This window comes from Caloenas nicobarica, chromosome 7 (assembly GCF_036013445.1).
Source record: "Caloenas nicobarica isolate bCalNic1 chromosome 7, bCalNic1.hap1, whole genome shotgun sequence".
Taxonomy (NCBI): domain Eukaryota; kingdom Metazoa; phylum Chordata; class Aves; order Columbiformes; family Columbidae; genus Caloenas; species Caloenas nicobarica.
Window position 1 is genome coordinate 21,286,883 of NC_088251.1, and position 19,018 is coordinate 21,305,900.

At 42.9% G+C, this 19,018-nt stretch overlaps 1 protein-coding gene across 5 annotated transcripts in view; it reads left to right on the forward strand.

Annotated features, from left to right (window-relative positions):
• PAX2 (paired box 2) overlaps positions 1-17,895 on the forward strand; it is an 83,578-nt gene extending 65,683 nt beyond the window's left edge. For 2 of the 5 annotated variants that reach the window (XM_065638687.1, XM_065638685.1), the window contains 3 exons: positions 10,560-10,661; positions 16,362-16,448; positions 17,755-17,831. In XM_065638687.1, the coding sequence (XP_065494759.1) occupies positions 10,560-10,661; positions 16,362-16,448; positions 17,755-17,831 (266 nt within the window). Of the gene's footprint in view, positions 1-10,559; positions 10,662-16,361; positions 16,449-17,754 lie in introns of all 5 variants that reach the window. The other 3 variants (XM_065638683.1, XM_065638684.1, XM_065638686.1) reach the window with 2 other exon arrangements.
• The last annotated feature ends 1,123 nt before the right edge of the window (positions 17,896-19,018 follow it).

Consider the following 19,018-nt stretch of genomic DNA (forward strand, 5'->3'; position numbering starts at 1 on the left):
TATATCATTACTCTGAGGGGAGGAGCACTTCCTTCTCCTTTTCCTTGTTTGTACTGGTGAAAATTTCCTGCCTTGCTCCAATCTACTTTAGCCTCTGACACCAGGGAGCAATAGCCCTGGTCAGGGCTTGGCTGAGCTGGCTTAAGAAAACCTCTTCAACAAACTGCTAGGGGCCTCAGATTGGCTTTGGTGACAGCAGATCCCACATAGGCAGACCTGCGCCCTGCGGCACAGCACCCTGGCCGCTGCCACCAGCAGTCAGGCTGTTGGATGCCTGGATCCCTGGATGCCCCAATGCCCTGAAAAGGGAATGCGATAATCATTCATGTGGCTGCTGCAAGGTTGCTACTATCCTGCCTCATCAAAATGAAGGAGGTATTTTCTGTGAGCAAGCCTCTCCTCTATTTAAGATGAGGAATTTAGCAAAAATAGAAGTCCACAGGACCTCCAGATTTCATCAACTGTTTCCCATCCCTAAGAATAGATAGTATCTTCTTATCTAGTCAAGGAATTTGGAAAGGCAAAAGGTGTTACTAGTCTTCTCCAGGACCAAATGGCTGAGGGTGATGGATGGTCAGATGAACGATCCTGGCACAGGAGTAGCGGGAAGGAGAGGAATCACATAACAATTTCCATACACACAATGGAAGTTCCACTGAAAATAACTTTATGATGCTGAAGAAGGTGGCCCATGGGCTTGAAAGTCATGTTCAAGTGAGGACCCCAGAAATGGATGGGCCCAAAAGAAATAATGTCTCATGTTCCTTAAATTAGCTTTTAAGTGAACAATAGCAGTGAATGACAATAATGTCATGTAATGACAATAGCAGTGAATTGGCATTCCCAGTCCGATTTCCCTCAGCAAGGGGACAGTATTTCAGGCTACCACACTCTATGCTGCTGGACAAAAAGGGACTTTTTTAAGATAAAATAATTATATTGTCTTTGCAACAGTTCAGTTTTTGCCTTTCCTTTTGAGGCTAAATGAAGATTCCAATAAGTATGTCTGTGATTAAATTTTTGTGATGTAGATATTTGCCCACTGACAGCAAAGACTATGCTTTATATCTGAGTTAAGCAACACCCGTCAGCAGGTGTTAATAACTTTTGATGTCCATCAGCTGTACTGGATTTAATCAGGCCAGCTGCTTGTACAGTTGCAATTGCCCACTGCGGTCTTTCAGAGAACTGGAGAGCTTACAGCAATCTTTGGCCCTTCTTTGCAGGTTTAGTATTGCTATGGGCTACCCAGGAAGATCTATCCTATCTTATGATCAGCAGAATATAACTGTGATGAAATCTTGGAGATACCTATAACGAGAATTGTGTGAAAAACTAACATGTTCTACTTACATTTCCAAGTATATATTTCAAAAGCATCTTGTTTAAGAGGCAACATTCAAGTCTCAACCCACCAAGGAATACTTTAATACACTTTAAAGCAGAAGTAATTGCCCAACCTGATGGGCTTGGACTCAAGAAAGGGGACAAGAATATGAACTCTACTGAACTCTGTTTGCCAAGTGCACAAGTGGCACGTCTTTTTTTTTCTGTCGAAGACTTTAAAGCACATCTTCCTTCATCAGCTCAATCTGCAAACAAATGTACTTAAAGCCACATGAGGTTGTCTCCAGTGGAGCTCTCAAGTGATTAACACAAACAGTACTCAGCTAGCTTCAAAGAGTAAGTCCAGATCACAGGTCAACCAGAAGCTCCACATTTTAGTCTGTATGAATACTATAAAACTTTTTCTTTCCAAAGTCACATAAAGAGTTAGCAGGTCAGTTTACTTCAGGAGCAGCAGTTACTAGATCATATGCAAAATCTCGATTTATAAAATCCAGTTTTATAAAAAATGGGGCAAATAGATTTCAAAACTTGACATCAATGATATCACAACAGTTTTGACTCTCAAGGGAAAGCAATCCAAGGTTGTTTGTCTAAACATGTATTTCAACAACCCACAAGTAAAGTATTGGGCTAAGAACATGGATGGATCTGTGCAGAAGCAGAAAATAAACCTTAACACACAAGGCCCATTCTCTAGTCAGCAGGGATACAAAGAGAAGACAAGAAAGGTACAGTGAGAAGCAGGTTAGTCCTTGCACACTTTTCAGTTGTTCTAGCAAAGGTCTGCCATGATCACAGGGAAGGGAAGAAAAATACAATGATCTTTATCTTCAGTGCAACTTGAATAATGCTTTTTTCAAAAGAAAAGCTAGAAAACTAAGAAATGAAACAAAAGGTGGTTCTTCTGATGTGACAGACAGCAAAAGGGAAAGATAGGCTTTTGTATGACTTCTAGAATTTTCTAAGACAAGATTCTCACGAGGGATAAAGCGATGTGACTCCACTGGCTGTAGTGTAAACTCACCAGTTCATGAATGCTGAGGACCCAGTCCCATTCTGTTTGCCACAATGAAATCCTTCTGAGGAATGCAGAATGCAAATATGGAAAAAGATGTTTTGATGGTGGGTACAAACACAGGATTCAAAACACCTGAGATAACATTCAGCTTTGGCACAGCATTCCTACACAAACTTGAATACATCTTCTCTGGCATCAGTTCCTCACAGACAAAACAGCGATCCCTAAGGGATGCTGTAAGGATATCTGTTCTAAAGAGTGCAGCGCTGGGGTCATATAAATATTTTATAGAGACTCCAGGAAACGATGAAGAACGCTAAACATTGTCAAGAGGGTCCTTTACGCAGGGATGTGCCATCTTGATATTCTTTTTTTACTGAAAAGAAGCACTGGATGCAGGTAGCTTATCCTCCAGGAAGACAGCAATGAAAAACAAGCAGTTTATCTAGTCCTGCAAACGCCCTTACTTCCCTTCAGCAGCAGAGAGCACGATAAAAGCTGAGATGAGTCTCTGTAGGAACCCAAAGCTGTGAATCTTCCTCTCACCCTGTCTGGCTAAAATCCCTTAATTCGCAGGGGGAATTTAGGCCAGAGATCACCAGTTCTAGCTCTCCGCAGGATAACAGAGGAGAGGGTTAGAAAGGAAGAAAACCAGCCATAACTCAGCAAGTACAGTCAAAAAGAGAGGAGCAGGAGATGCAGAAAATATGTAGTCCTCTGCTATATTTCCAGCTCTAATCCCACCCTGCTGACCCTTTCAAATTTCCCCCACCATGACATTGTTGCTTATAAACAAGGATATCATTTGCCATTTAGAAGATGAAAGGAGCCTGGGACAGGAATAGATTTCTGCTGATTCGGGGTGGTTTCAAACTCATTCCACCCCCCATTTAATTACAGGTTGGTATTCCAGCCTTAGGACAGACACTGACAGATACCTTGGGGTTGCCTGATGCAGCCTTTCTGAGGGACACCCCCAAAGACACAGACAAACCAGTACGGCACTGCTCCACAGCTCGCTAACACTAGCAGGACTTGGGATAGGAAGGGGCAAGTTCTCCATCACAAATACGAAAGAATTAGAGAATGGAGAAAATTAGATGTGAAAATAAAAAAGGTGCAGCTGAAGTTTGAGGTGGTTAAAATGAAAAATGGGACTGTGCCATTCACAGGTGGATAGATAGATAGATCAATCAATTGATCTCATCTACACTGACAGACTTTGGAGCTATAATTCATTGCTGGGGCAATTATTCCAGCATAGCAGTGGCAGGAGTTATATCAGAGACAGAATTCAGGTGCTTTTAGTCAGGGGAGAGTTGGACAACCAAGGAGTAAAAATTGGTGAATGCCAGCCACCAGTAAAGATACATGGAATATAAGTTATATCTGTGCAGTTGCAGAGCATAGAGGGATAGACAGATAGACACATAAAAAGTCTGAGTTTTGGTTGTGCAATCATTCACTGTCTGACCTTATCCTCGCCTCCTCTCTACTACTCTTAGAGAGAAGAGTGTTTAGTGTTATTGTGTCCTAGTCTCTTTGCCATGTTGCTGTTGACTTCTTTATTCCCCTGCACTGAGTAAGCAGTGCTGCCTCTGGAAGGTGCGAGGAATTTTTCTTCATAAGCCTTGATGTGTTCAAGAAAGGGCTGGGCTCATCTCCACAGTGAGTCTGACAGGGGCTTTAACAGCCTCAAAGCACCGGGACAAATAGCTCCTGGTCCCTTAACCCTTCTCAGCTTTGCAAGGCAAGGCCTAGCACTGTTGTTGCCATTGCAAGGGCTTTAGACAGTCTTTCAGGCTGAAATCCTCTCGGTGGTGGCTGGGCAGAGCGGAAATCCAGGGGCTGGATCAGATTGGCCTAATGCTACAGCAGCTTAAGCGGTCTGTTTTACCAGAGATTATGGTTTCACTTACACAGAGCGCCTGAAAAATGCTGTGGTTTAGGAAGGATTATAGCTGAAAATTCCATGCTTTAAAAGAGAAATAAAGCAGGGGAGGGACTAGGAAACCCACCGTGCCTGGGGGCTGTGCAAACAGGATTAACCTCTGCCCATAGCACCTCTTGCTTCTGCCCACCCACGCTTCCCATGTCCATCTACTTCTCTGCCCCTTCCTCCCCAGTAGCTCCCCACACCTGCTCTCTCTTGCACATCACAGAGAGCTGAAAAAGTAGCCTAGAAAATGCCCAGGACCAAAGCATCCCTAGCTTATTTAGGTATGACTGTCAAATGACTTCCTTGAAAAATATCACTTCATTTGCAGCCCCTGAGAGCCAGGGGAACTTTTAGCCTTCTGCATGCAGATAGATCTATTCATCCAAATTATCTAGTATCAACATTATTTGGATAAAGGCTTCAGCACTCCCAGACTGCTGGTGGTGAATCTGCCTGTCTGTCCTCAAGGTAAATCTGTGCACTTCTTGCCATCTGATGACAAAGAAAGCAGGAGAAAAATAGCTTTGGGGGTTCTCCATCTACAGAGACCAGCACTGGCACATGAAGGCTCACTGGTAGGATTTTAGAATAATATATAGTTGTAAAAAGCAGAAACTAGGTGCTGATATGCTGCCTACTCTGCTGACTTTAATTAGCTGTGCAACAAGAACCAGATAGTCCAGCTTCTGTTTCCCATATCCTCACCAAACAGACCTTCCTATAGCAAAAAAGGAGAAGAAATTACAATCCTCACTCAGCATACCAGAGACTTCACATAAGTAAACTAAATAAAGAGGAACTGTGCACCTTTTGGCCAGGACTGATCTTTCCCAGTCAACTGAACCATGAACATATGTCTTTGCCACAAAGGAGTCCCAGTGATCAGAGACGTTTACTGACCGTCCAGGTTAGAGGTACTTGGAGGAGAACACAGATGGTAAACTATCATTTCTGCCAGGTAGCAAACCTTTAGGAAACAAATGCCTCAGGATAAACAGCATTCACAGATAAAAACTGCCCAGCCCTTTATTGTCTAGGTGAGCATCGCAGCCTCACAATAAGGTGCCTAGAGTTAATTAAGCCAGTTCTACATTAATGAAGTCAGATTTATGACCTAATTATATGTCACATTTATATTTCTCTGTATAAATCAAAAGCACCAGAACTAACTTATTTCATAGGCTATTGGCGATACTTGCCATCACAGCAGAGAGATGGCTTTCATTTATTGGCTTTAATTTGTTTACCTGAGGGTGGATGGTTTGCTATATGATTTGGATCGGATCTGATCACATCATGCATACTTCTCTTTCAGGTGTTCAAATATAGGACTCTGTTACTGCTGATCCAACAACAGTGGGTGTTCTGGAGTACCCATGCTTTAGGTCACAGAGTTCTCCAATTCCCAAACCTCTTACCTGGCAGCCAAGTTAGGAGCAGTTGCAAAGCTGTATCTATTGTGCCTATGCAAATCTGAACATCAGAAATGGAGGCCCAATGCAAACAATGATCAAAATAAGACCTTTTATAAGTCCCCCACATTTCCTCTCCTCCATTATATCTCTCTGTCAAGGTATCTGTCTGGCAATACTATACTCTTGGAATAACAGTCAGTACTGACTGCTTTTATGGTTAAAGCTCCAAAGTGTGCCACTGTGAACAAGATCAATTGATTGATCTGTCTGTCCACCTATTAATTACACAGTCCCATTTTTATTTTAACCACTTCAAACTTCAGCTGTGCCTTTTTTGTGAAAGCTTTTACACAATTTGGCTTGAGAAGCCTTGGCCATTACGCCAAGCATCCTGTTTAACAGATGCTCATAACCACGCTACTCTCCCGGGGAAGGTTACCTTGGGTTTGGAGAGAAAAATGGGCCAAACTGTGTAAGTGTAGCATCTTCATGCGCCCTCGGCCAGCGAGAGGAAGCAGCAGGAAAGGGAGTATAGAAGCTTCAGAGCATTCTTCTCCTTCCCAACCCTACGCTTCTTCCTGTCCTCCCTCTCCTGCATGTCCCCTCCCTCACCTCTCCTTGTCCTGCATCCCATTCCTCCCACCTGCCACCGCACTCCACTCCCCCCATCTCCCGCTGCCCCTGCAGTCAGAGCCCAGCCCCCGGGTGCAGTTACTGCTGTTGTCTCAGCACTGGCTCCTCTGATCTACTTCTAACCTTTTTATTTTTATTTTTGTTTTTTAAATTAATTTCCCTGTAGATTTTAACCACTCCATTTTCATTTACCCATTTTGTTCTTCCTCTCCTCCCTTCCCCACCCTCCTCTTCCTCCCCCTGTTCCCTGTGTCTGTCTGTGTCCATCCCTTACCCTACCACAGAAAACCTCTCCTCTCCCCTCAGTATAAAGCAAGAGCCTCATGGAGCCTCTCTCACCCCTTTCACTCCCACCACGCCGGTCGGCTCTGGGCAGGCTGATCTTCAGCCCTTCCACATGGCCCTTTCAGACGATGTGTCCACGCCTTGCTACAGTGCCTTCCTTCATCATGGTGCCCACTTTGGGCAGTCCAGCAGCCAGCCTCTGATAGCAGGTAACTGGCCTTGGCCACAAACTCAGTGGGAATGCTGCAGGCAAGGGGTTCAGTTTCGTCTGATGGGGAGACCAGTAAATGCTGCAAGCTCTTTGAGTGCAAGTGGGAACCAGAGCAGCCGTGTTCCAGTTCTGTGTATGCAGCATGTGTTCTCAGCTCCGTGGAGAGCCACAAAAAGATTTCATACCTGTCTTTCATTTTTTAGAATAAAACGGGAAAAGAAGCTGTAACTACCTAGAAATGACAGGGTATCCCAGTTGGATGGGTCTGGGACTTAGTATAGAAACACTCATACAGCAAAATCCTGTGTTGCCTCAACATCCATAATGCCCCTGAGTAGTGTTAGGCCCAGCAAGAGTCCTGTGTGCTGGCCTAAGGTGGGTGATAGCAGTTTGAATAACCTAGCCAGCTCTAGGACTGACAGGGTCGTTCAGCATGGGTTGTACAAACTACTGAGTTGGATAAATACGTAGGCAGTTGGTGCCTACATAACTAAGTTGTGAGCAATATTTGAGTCACCTGGTTTGGCAGTGTCAATGTGAGCTGGTGCCTTCACACAGCAGACCAAGTAGTTAAGAAACAGGGCATCGCATCTGAATGTCAAGACCAGGAAGGGTGGGTGAGACACTATGTCTTACAGCCAAAGGAATACAGACCTGAAGTAGGTGTCCTTTAAGGGAAGGACAGAAGTGGGAAAATTGGTTGCAGACGATGGCAGCACTTAGAAGCAGCAGGCTGAAGGGGAGGAAGGAGAAGTTTCAGGTAGGTACTAGGGGAAACTCCTGTGCAAGGTGACTGAAGCAACATTGCTGCAGAAGCCCAGGCATGGCTTGGGTGAAACAACAGGTATCAATTTAGGTGACTACTGAGGCTGCTGTCACTCCGCTGTCAAATAATGTAATTTGAGCTTTTCCAGAAAAAAGTCTTAGTGCAGACCACAGTTCCAAATGCTCAAGAAACACATCTTACCTCTGCCTCCTTCATGTTCCTATATTATTTTTCTCTTTAGACCTAACAACCTCCCTTTGTCCTGTCAGGTGACCTTGTCTAAACTTCCCTGTAGGAAAGCAGCAAGTAACAGTAGAGAAGACTTGTGTTCATAACACTGTCTTGCTCCAATCGTACTGCAGCCAGTAAGAGCCTCTGATCTTTGGGCACTTCCTAAGACAAGGAGACTCCTGACAGACTCTCTCCAACAATATATCTCTCTGGGGATGGTGACACTCTAGCCTAGAAGGCACTGTGTTTCAGGAGAGACACTTGCCTTAAGACCCTTATGGAGAATTAGATGTGGGACAAAGAGTTCAAAAGCTCAGTACCACAGTGATGAAGGTGCTGTTCATCACTCAGAAGGCTCTTCAAGAAGGGAGAATAGCTGGAGTTGGAAGAATGTTATGAGCAGGACAGGTGCTAGCTTTGTCATAGCCCTGGAATTCAGTAATTTAATAATGCTGTCTACCCGTTGGTAATGAGAGGAGGTAATGGAAGGGGCCTGCTTGTACGTAACAGCATTTTAAGAGTCTCTCTGTGGGACTCTTCTTCATGCTGCTGATACTGTACTTGTTTGTTATCTTCTTTTTCAAGATTGGGATTTTGACAGATGATAACTTCCCGATGAATTTTCCTCACTGAGTTTTGAACATCAGCCTCTGAATGCTCATGTCTGAATAAAAACACAGGGGCATATGTGCATAGATCGGATAGCAGAGTGAGTGTGTATGTGTTCCCACCTGAATGGAAGTGTCAAAATGAATTAATTTTGCCTGCTGCTACATAATGTTCTCTCTAACTTTTCAGTGACACTGTTTTCTCACTCATCTTCTGTTGTTATTTCTCAGGCTAGTCAATAAATGAAACCAAAAGAACATTAATTTTAAGCATAAAACTTTCTTGCCTTAAAAGAACATGAGGGAAAAAAGAACTACATCTAGTAGGTGTTAATCATACAGCTTAACACACAGCTACAAATCACTAAAGGAATGGTGGTGATAAAGAGTAGAAGACCATAGAATATAAATCCCTGAGGCATTACATACTTATTTTTATCAATATTGGGGAGTGGCTGGAAAATGGTTCAGCCGTTGTTTGGTAGTTCTGTGCCATTATCTAAGATGAGGTGAGCTAGGAACATCAGGCACTGATCATGAACCTCTTCAAGGAGAAAGAATGAACTTGCATTTCTTTTTTCTTGAGCAAATCACCTCAGTAATTTTTAGCCAAGACCTATGAAAGCAATGATACTGGTCTAGCCTACCTCATCCTAGAGAAACTTCCTCCCTTCAGGTTAATGCTCCATGTTGATTAGTTTTTGCTTTGCTGTGTAACTATTATTTATTTCTAATTCCCCAGGCAAGGTTCATGCTTGTTCCAGGACCTGCTTTATCAGTTATTGTTCTGCCACTAGTAGACCTAAACCAATTCTTATTCTTCTTTCACTGGCATATCCCAGCATAGTTACATGGACTCCAGTGGTATTCATGGGCCACACTTAACCTATCACTTCTAAAGGTGAATCAGACTCCAGCCCACCAGTTACAACAGACAGGAGAGATAAAATTTAACAAAGGAACAACAGATGGCACAAAATTCTTGGTGAACTACAGTTCACCTAGGGAATGTGAAAGGCTTAGATGCTTGGAACAGGCTGAAATCTCAGTAGGCAGCATTGGAGGCTGAGCTGTAAACTCCCAGCAGCTGTGGGGGAAAGATTATCTTAATTTATTTAGCCTTCTTTTTTTTTTTTTTTTTTTTGGTTTTGGCTTGAAATTCCCAGCAGCTTCTGAGATGATTTTAGTTCATTTAAATGCAATAAGCACTAACAGCAAATGCCCTTCTGGCTGGCCCATTTTCAGGCTAACCAGTCCAAATGAGGAAATGCCGCTGGCATCAGCCAAGAAGCCTCCAGCTGCACTTCCTAAGAGATGAAAAATAAACTGCAATCATCCACCCAGTCCACACCCCTCTCTACTTCTTTGCTGGAGAAAAGATATCACAACTTTAAGTGTTACTAACAAAAACTTGCACCTGTAATAGAAATGAAGTGGGACTCAGACTAATTCGCATGATCCTATGATTGTATATATTAATTACACTAGCACCTGGAAGGAGTCCAGCCAGTATTGATCTCATGCTAACCACTGTGCAAATGTACTAAGAGTGTGCCCTTGCACCAAAGAGTTTGCAGCATAAAAAGAGGCACAGAGAGGTGAAGTGACCTTGCCTAAAATCATCAGCAGGTAAATAGCAGAGGTGGGAAGAGAGACAGGCACAGAAAACCCTGGGATCACTTTCCAATGCCTTGCACATTGATCATACCCTAAAGCAACATCACCACAGTTTTGGAACTGCATCCACTGCATATAGACAGGAGCTCAGCTACTCTGGCAGTGAATATGCTGCCGTTCTCTGTGCAGCTCAAGGCCATTTTGATTTAGCTAAAATAGATTCAAAATCTACAGTGAAACAAACCGAATTCTTTCGAGCCTCACAAAGCTAAGTTTTAACATCTATCCGTACAGTGTGAGATCAAAAGTGCCACAATCTTCCCCCCAAATTTTCAGTGGATGGACAGCACTTATCTAAGAGAAGGCTGCACAGCACTTGCCTATCAAGCTGCTAGTCATGTGACAGTGGGACAAAAGGTGATATCAAATCAATATTGAAAGATCTTGTCCCTGTTGATCACCTGTCCTGATTCTTTCCCTTTCCAGGTCGTGATATGGCAAGCACCACCTTGCCTGGCTACCCACCCCATGTCCCCCCAACTGGACAAGGCAGCTACCCAACCTCAACTCTTGCAGGAATGGTTCCTGGTAAGTCAGCCTCCAGACTTCAGTAATGGTGCACACACATTTGAACAGTACACTAGCATTGTAAGAGCTTTCACAGTTGGGTTTTACTATTGCTTCGCTGATAGTAAGGCCTATTCTTTTAATAAAGAAATCACCAGGTGCCTATAACTAATGTAGCTAACAACGCTTTCTGTAACATATCTCTTTCTCTCTAGTAACTGATTCACTGCTGCTATGGGCAACTAGCTATGTATAACCTGTAGCAATTAATTAGTAATTAATTAACCTTAGTGTTCATTAACTAATGTAATTATTTTCCAGTGACCCATACAGATTATTATGTACTGCTCATGGCTCAGGATATTCAGCTATCCACTAACTTTGGGTAACAACTTACCTTCTGTCTAAAGCCAGGGCATCAAACTGAAAATCATCAATGATAATCTAATACCTGCAGTTTTCAGAGACCTACTGATCACAGCCTAAACTAGCTAGGAGTTCAGCAATGATTAACAGCATTTCAGGAGAAACTAAATATTCACTTTCAAATACTTACCCATCTCCTGTTTGTAAGACAGTGCCTCCAATCCAAGAAAGAATCTGCCTAATCCTACATCCAAAGGCAAACTGTTTCTTTGCTACCCAATGCCTTTGGAGAAATACCTTCTCTTGGCAAATGGATTCTCCCAGTGTTTATGGAGAAGAAAGGACCATTTACCCTAGAGCAACTGAAGAGTTTGTTTCCTCAGGCTCTATTCCCCTCTCCTCTGATGACAGTTATCCCCAGCAGATAACAGAAGAGGAAGGATTTTTGTTTCTCAGCCATGGTAGCTCGGAACTTTGTCTGCCACTGATTTCTGTTTATGTTACTTCCCTGGGTTGTGAGTCATGATGGCTAGCAAGCAGGTACACAGTCCATTCTGTAACTGCTGCTACTGGAGGTATGACTCCAGAACAGATGCAGCAGAAAGCTGAGGACAGAAAGCTCTTAAATCACCATGATGTGAAACACCTAACTTCAGCCTCATTCAAATCTCAGAACACCCAGTTAAACGAACATACACTGCAGAGAGGACAGTGAAAACATCACTGATAGGAAATGTTTCCAGCTCAGACTCTTAACATCTTTAAATGACAAATCATTGCTTATATATATATATACACACATACCATGAATCACATTCCAGACCTACCTACCACTAATGATCCTAAGGCACAACAAAAAAGGCAATATAAATCAATTAAAAGCCACCCCACAGTAACAGTAGGTAGACTCAGTTGTCAACATTTAAGTCAGTTACAGACCAAAACTTATAGAAGGTCATGGCATATAGAAATGGTTAAGAACACAAAAATAGTTGGCTCTTTGAATACGTACTTCTATAAAGCAGGCTCTTCTCAGCTTCTGACTGTTCTCAGCTGCTCCACTGTTCAGTGACTGCTATGTAACTTTAGCATCCTCTTCATAATGATGATACCAGCATCTAAACTGGGACAAAAATCTTAAGACCCCTAATCACAGGGGTCACTTATCCAAGAACAGGGTATTTCAGCTCCTTGATGTGGAGGCTATTTATCCACAAGACAGCAGTGCCCTCAAAAACACACAAATACCCCCCAAAATAAAAGGACCAGGATGATAAAGAAAAAAAGTTGAGTTATGCTTCAAAGAAAAAAAGATTATTCAAGTCAAATGGATATCTTCACGTTAAATCTGATGTCAACATTCAATTAGAGGAAGTTTTTCTGGTGGCCTACTTGGGCATCCTGCAGTAGTTACTGCACTTTTCCACAGAGCAGCAAGTTCCAGCTGTTTCAGTCATACCTCACTGGTCAAGCCCAGCCTGGCAGCCCTTCTATTCCTGTCTTCTAATGTGACGCAAGCCAACAAGATGGAGATAAAGAGGCTTCCTGGGAAGGAACATGAGACTTGGCTTTGGCCTTCATCACACTGCAGATCTCTGGAGCCACTGCTCTCTGCCAGGGACCAAAAAGTGAATGCCGGGCAAAGGGCATAAAAACAGAGCAAGCACGTATCAGTACTTTCTCAAAAGATCTCCGAGCCTCCAACAAGTTGCAGCTCAGAGACTTCCTAAGCCAGACTTAGTATCTTTCTGTTTAATATTAAACACCCTTGATAGGTTTCTTCTCTACAAACTTAAACAGTGTCTCCTGAACCCCTATAAGTCTTTAACATCTGTAGCAACCTATGGCAAGAAGTTCTGCAGCTTAACTACATATTCTGTGAAAACTACCTCCCTTATTTGTTCTGAACCTGCCACCTGCTAGGCTCACTTCATGCCTCATGGTTTCTGTATTAGAAGACTAAACGTGCCAAGATTTAAATACAGATACCAAGAAATACTGTTAGTAAAGGTTCCCAGAGCACAGATTGCACAGAATATAGGCCTCCTGAGATCTATCCTCTGTGCTTGCTTGCAACCTCTGTTAAGAGTCCAGGTTGAACAGATAAAACAAATATTATGTCACCAATGGTTTGTTACATGCTCCTGGGCCAAGAAAGATGAAGGGCCAGTGCTGTTACTACTTCGGAGACAAGAAGCCAGCAAGATGACCACTCAGTATCTTTAAGAAACATACTGACATGCAAACAAACTTTATTGTCCAGATGTGAGTGAATATTAAAAAGAGGCTCTGTCTTGTCTAAATAAAGGTGCAGAGCTAAAATTAGAACTGGTCAGAAAGCAGAATTTCAAGCCCATGAAAAACTCTGTTTTTTTGACATTTGTTTTCATCTTGCATTGGAATGAGGAGTCAGAATCTTGAAATTGTTCAATTTGCAAACATCAGGATGAAACGTTTCAATAATGTCAACATGTTCTAGATGTCAAGACATATTAAAATAATGAAAGAGTTGAAAGGAAATTAAATCAGATGAGAAAGGCAAAATGAAACAAAACAAGAAAGTTGAAACATAATACTTTGTTTCAATTTGCAGTCATTTCAGAACTTTTCTTTCCAAAACACCATTGAAATTGACAAGCTCATGCAAAACATTTTCATTTTGACAAGACAGCGTTTTCCAGTGGAAAACTGTTTCTGAGAAGATTATTTGACCAGCGCTAACCAAAGCTGCTGTGTTCTATCCATGAAAACCTCTCCCTAGACTTCTACTTGTATAGCCTAGAGTTGTTTCCAGTAGCAGGACATCCATGCAACATGGTCAGTCATGCATGCAGATATCTCTGAGATGTCTGCAGATGATGTGGTAAGAAACATATCCTGCATTCGCTCTCGCCTGTAACTTCAGGTCCCAGGCTGTAGACGCGGATGAAAGCCAGTAGTCCCTGAGCACACACCTGAAAAAGCAGGGGTTAGTCACTCAAAGAAGCGTGAATCAGGTATCATGCTATACTTAACCTATATGTCTGAGAGGTGTTTCCTACACAGGTAACAGAGCACCTTTGATCCCTGCCTCAATTCTTCCTCTTTCCCAGAAACGCCATCAAGTTTCTGCACCGTTTTGGTGAAGTGAGCACCCGCTGAAGGGAACTGCAGTTTATGCACGGGAGGGCTGGTGATGGCAACGGCAGGGAGTCGTTAAACAGAATCCAATGTTGATGAGGAAATTACACTTGTTTCATTAGTGATCGGGGAAGGCGATAGCTCAGTTCCTCTTGGTCACAGTTGAGCTCAAAAGCTCATTATCCTGCTGCATGCATGCTTTCACTCCTCGTCAATAAACACTGTTTCCAGTGGCTGCCCTCCCTCCTCCCCAGCGCTCTGGAGCTGGGGCTCTTTCTCCTCTACTTAACCCGTGCTTTAGGAATGCTGTAAACGGTTTAGGGTGACAACTCAGAAGAGGCTGAGAGAGAAGCCTTGAAATATCAGAACTCCTCTCCATGCAGAGAAGTGACGTTTATATGAGGCATTTCAAACCAGAAATTCTCATCTGGATAGTTTTTTCCTTCTTTGGCAAACTCACTCCAGTATATCCCACAGATAGGTCACTTCAGTAGAGATTAATCTGGACTATGCATTGCTTTTTGTCTTTGTGTCCTACCCCACAGCATCTTGGTCACCTTAGCAGGTTTTATCTATTCCTTCCCAGCTAGCTGTCAGGATTTTCAGTGCAGAGTGTTTCTAGATATGGAAACATGCCAAGTTATCATTAAAGCAGTATTTAATAAGGTCTGTCACACAAAATGAGGCTTTATGCTAAAACTAAAAACTACTGTGACTTAAATACCTTTGGATGGTGATTGGTTTTGATACATATACATTTTTGTACTGACTACTTTGGTTATCACCCTGAGTGTTTTTTAAAAAAACTGTCTGGACAAATTCTCCTCAAGTTTAAACCAGTGGAAAGCCCCTGACTTCAACAGTCTTCATTTCCACCATCTAGAGAATCTGTGGTTTTAGCTTTAACTCTCTGGTGAGGGGAGATTCGCAGAGATTACAGTATAATTAATTGACATTTCTTTGGTAATTGTCTCACAGGCATCCAGCACATCTTGCATTGCCTTATTTCCATATTCCATGGTATCTAGCAGGAACCCCAGGTGCTTTCCCAACACTTCTGCCGTAAAAACTCCAGCCCCACCTCAAGGCTGAGCAGAAGTTAACAGTCACACTTCTTTCACTGTCTTTTAAGCACATGATATCTTTCAGATGGCACTAATTGTCCCCAGCCTGTTGATATTGCATTAAATTGAGGTTATGATCAGATAACAGCATGTTTTTACTTAACAGAATTACATACCTTTTAAGTTTGGGGAGATTTATTTATTTTGAATGCAGCACCATACCTCCTCAATAATCAAATATAATTCCCCTAGCCCTGCACAGCCTTCTATAAAACAAGGAGACTCAGCTCCTTATGCACAACTTTCAAATCTTGGAATCTTATTAGATCACAAAGCTCACAAGTATTTTGGGTTGGGCCCATTTTACTGAATGTGATAAAGGGAGCTGTAGCCCAGCTTGTCTTTCAGATTCAGAATAGCACCTAAAGCACTAATCATTAGAAAATTATTTTCTGGAACTAGAATACAGCAAGTTTTTTCTGTAACTCACTAACTAAGCATAAAGGTGGGGTTCATCAAATACGAATTATTTTTCTGACTAACAACATCATATAGAGAAAGTGATTAATATGTTTTCCATTTTGTTTTATATTTAAGGCCACCTTACACTCAGAACATACCCAATAACAAATGATACTCCACAAATACATCATCACCCTCAGTACCCTACAAATAAAAGTTAGCAATACATATCACCACCAACAGCACTGCTGGTTCCAAAGAATTTACTGTGAGTTTGTCCAATCAAGTTCCCATGCCTGCTCTCTTGACACAACTGGAGAACCTTAGATTTTTATTTAAAAGAAAGCTGATAGTTAATTGCAGAAAAAGCTTGCATATGCAATCCTACTGCAACCTGAGAATCAGAAGTCAGAAGGCAACAAAGAACAAACCAGTTTAATTATTTATTTGCATTACTGAATTTCATTATGTTAAACTAATTTCTTGATTCTGAAGAGGTCAATCTTATCATTTTTAATTGTATGGGTAAGCAACACTGCACTGAGCAAACGCTACAGTGTCCCAAAGGGCACAGTCCCAGCTGGGCAAGGAAGCTAGATACACTAGTTTTCCTGCTGCATACGATTTGACATGAACAGTAGCTTGATGGAATAATAAAAGTAATTCTTCATTCCTAACTGCATTTCACACCTCCCTTGCTTTCTTCCAGGGAGCGAGTTCTCAGGGAATCCCTACAGCCACCCTCAGTACACAACCTACAACGAGGCCTGGCGGTTCAGCAACCCTGCGTTACTAAGTGAGTACCTCTTTCCCACAGCACGCCCCCAGCCTCGCGCTCCTTCTGTTTGTCTTTTTTTATTTATGTATTTATTTATTTTTGTTTGTTTCTGAAGAGGGCTTTCAAGTATTTGGCCAGGTGAGAGGCTTTTTTCCTGACCCTCCAGTCCAGTGTCTAGATGGATATATACTTCACGTCTGTTTTGTATCTGTTCTGAAGCTGACTTCTCTTCCATGAGATAGTTCAGAATTCCAGTTCATCTCTGTCTTCTCCATGTCCTACATCCACAGTTTATTCCAGATGAGATCAGAAGTAAAATTCAGGTTCTGGTACTCTCTCAGGCTGCAATCATCATCCATTCAAGGTCTTATTAAAAATCCAGATGAGATTTCACTCCTTTCCCAAGTTAACCCCCCAGTCAGCTCCTGAGGATCTGGAAATCTCACAGGAGTTCTTCCTATCAGACCAGTCAGAACACTGTTCAGAGTGGGAGACAGGCTGCATCACTAGGTTTATAATAGCCAGCAGAGTTTGCTTACAGGGATATATCCATCTCCAGTGACTCCAATATGCCCAGAAAGTGAAGTTTTTTTCAGAGGGGAAAAAACCTCCCATAAGACCATATCTTCTAACACAATATTTCTTTGCAAGGGAATAGGAAAAGATGATATGTAAAATAAATCAGCTGTGATTATTACCAATGTATTTACTGAGGTTTAACAACTAGATAATAGAGGCACATTTTATTCCAGTGTTGTTAAACCTCAGTAAATGTGATCTTAATAATCAATCACTATTTAACACACATTCAATAACCACCTAGAGAGCTTTCACACCAAGTGTGACCAAAATCTCAAATAATAAAATATCATAATTTTATTTCATTTCTCCCCTCCTGGTTTTAAAAGTGGGCCGCTATACCTTGTCAGGTATGCTCAGAACATCTGGCCCTGACACTTTCCTGGTGGCCGTGGATCAGGTGTGGCGTATTTCTGCTGGAATTCTCACAGATTTCCCTCTCGGCAACTTCCTGATGGTCACAAGGAGCAAAACAATCACCTTCCCACAGAGGGGCTTCAGAGCTAGAGGCCACGTTAGCATCTTTCCACTGACACGCAGTCCTCAGCTGGCTTCCACTGATTGCCCTTCCCCAATCCCATTAAGAGCTGATTCCCCAAGTTTGTTCTTTTGGTTCCTTTCCTTTTCTTTCTTCCTTTCCTTTTCAGTTCTCCTTTGTTTCCTTTCTTCGTTTAATTTTTTTTTTTTTTTTTTTTTACTGTTTGTCCTTTCAACCAGTCCATTCTTCTCCTGTGTTAACTTTCAGGTTCCCCTTATTATTATAGTGCCACATCCCGGGGCTCCGCACCTCCCACTGCTGCCGCTGCCTATGACCGCCACTAGTTACCATGGAAACCACATGAAACTGCAGGGCGACAGCTTAGGCCTCCACATTGTACCTGTCTGATCACCTCCCTCCATCCCTGGGAAGGGTGAAGAGACCTTCTCCATTCCTCCCCACAGTCCAGTTCCTTCCTCTTCACCACGAAGGCGCCGGACACCAAGCGCTCACCACACCAGACTGAGACCCCCCATCCTCGCCCTCCCCCTGCCCCGACCGCTCCCCCCACGCTGGGAAGAACCCGTGGCCAAGTGGCTTTCTTGCAGGAGCCCTCCACCGCGCCACACAAAGTCCCCTTGGCTTCCAGGACTTGAGGGTGACTGGGAAGCAATGCAGCTGGCAACCACTGCCTTACAGGACCCCCTTCTTCTGGGAGTGGTAAGGGCCGAGGGAAGCGGGGGAGAATGCCGCTCATGAAACACTGTTCCCCAAAGATATGCTCTTCTGTGGTGGACTCCTCAACATGCATAACCTGTGATGCTCACCCTGTTTCCCAGGACAGAGGGAACAGTCTGACTAGAGCAGAGATGGCAGTACAGAGACCTGGCCCATCTGGCAATGAAGAAAAGGACCAAGTAACTATCTGCACCCCACGAGGGGTTCTCTGTGCACCTCATCCCCACCCTCCAGCGTGGCTTCCCCCATAGTTGGCTGCACATCACGCATGGTGACTTTGCAAGCCAGAGTTGGGAGGAACCTCACACATACACCCACAAATTCTGTGACACACAATCAGCTCAGACAGGAGGATGGAGCAACATTTACAAACCAACCGACGAAATGAAGAAATATATAAATAGATATATAAATATAACTGTGTTTTTATGCTTTGTCATGAAGGTCTGTAAAAAGGAAAAAAAAAAAAAAAGAACAAATCCCAATTTTCTAAAAAACCCAAGCAAACAAAAGCAACAAAAAAACCAAAATAATAATTAAAAAACCCTACAAAAATAAAACTCCAAGTCCCATCCCTCCCCGCCACCTGAACGGCAGACGAGTTCCTCTGACGTTTGATGCTCCTCTTTCACTCTAGGGTTTTGTTTCCTTTCTGTTTTGCACTACAATGGGATGGTGGTATTGGAGAGGATTGGATGCCAGCTCCACCCCTGTCGCCTCCTCCTCCTCCCCCTTTCCCAAATCCTGTCTCTGGGGAGCAGTGTGGACAAGTCACATCTGACAAAGTTACCAA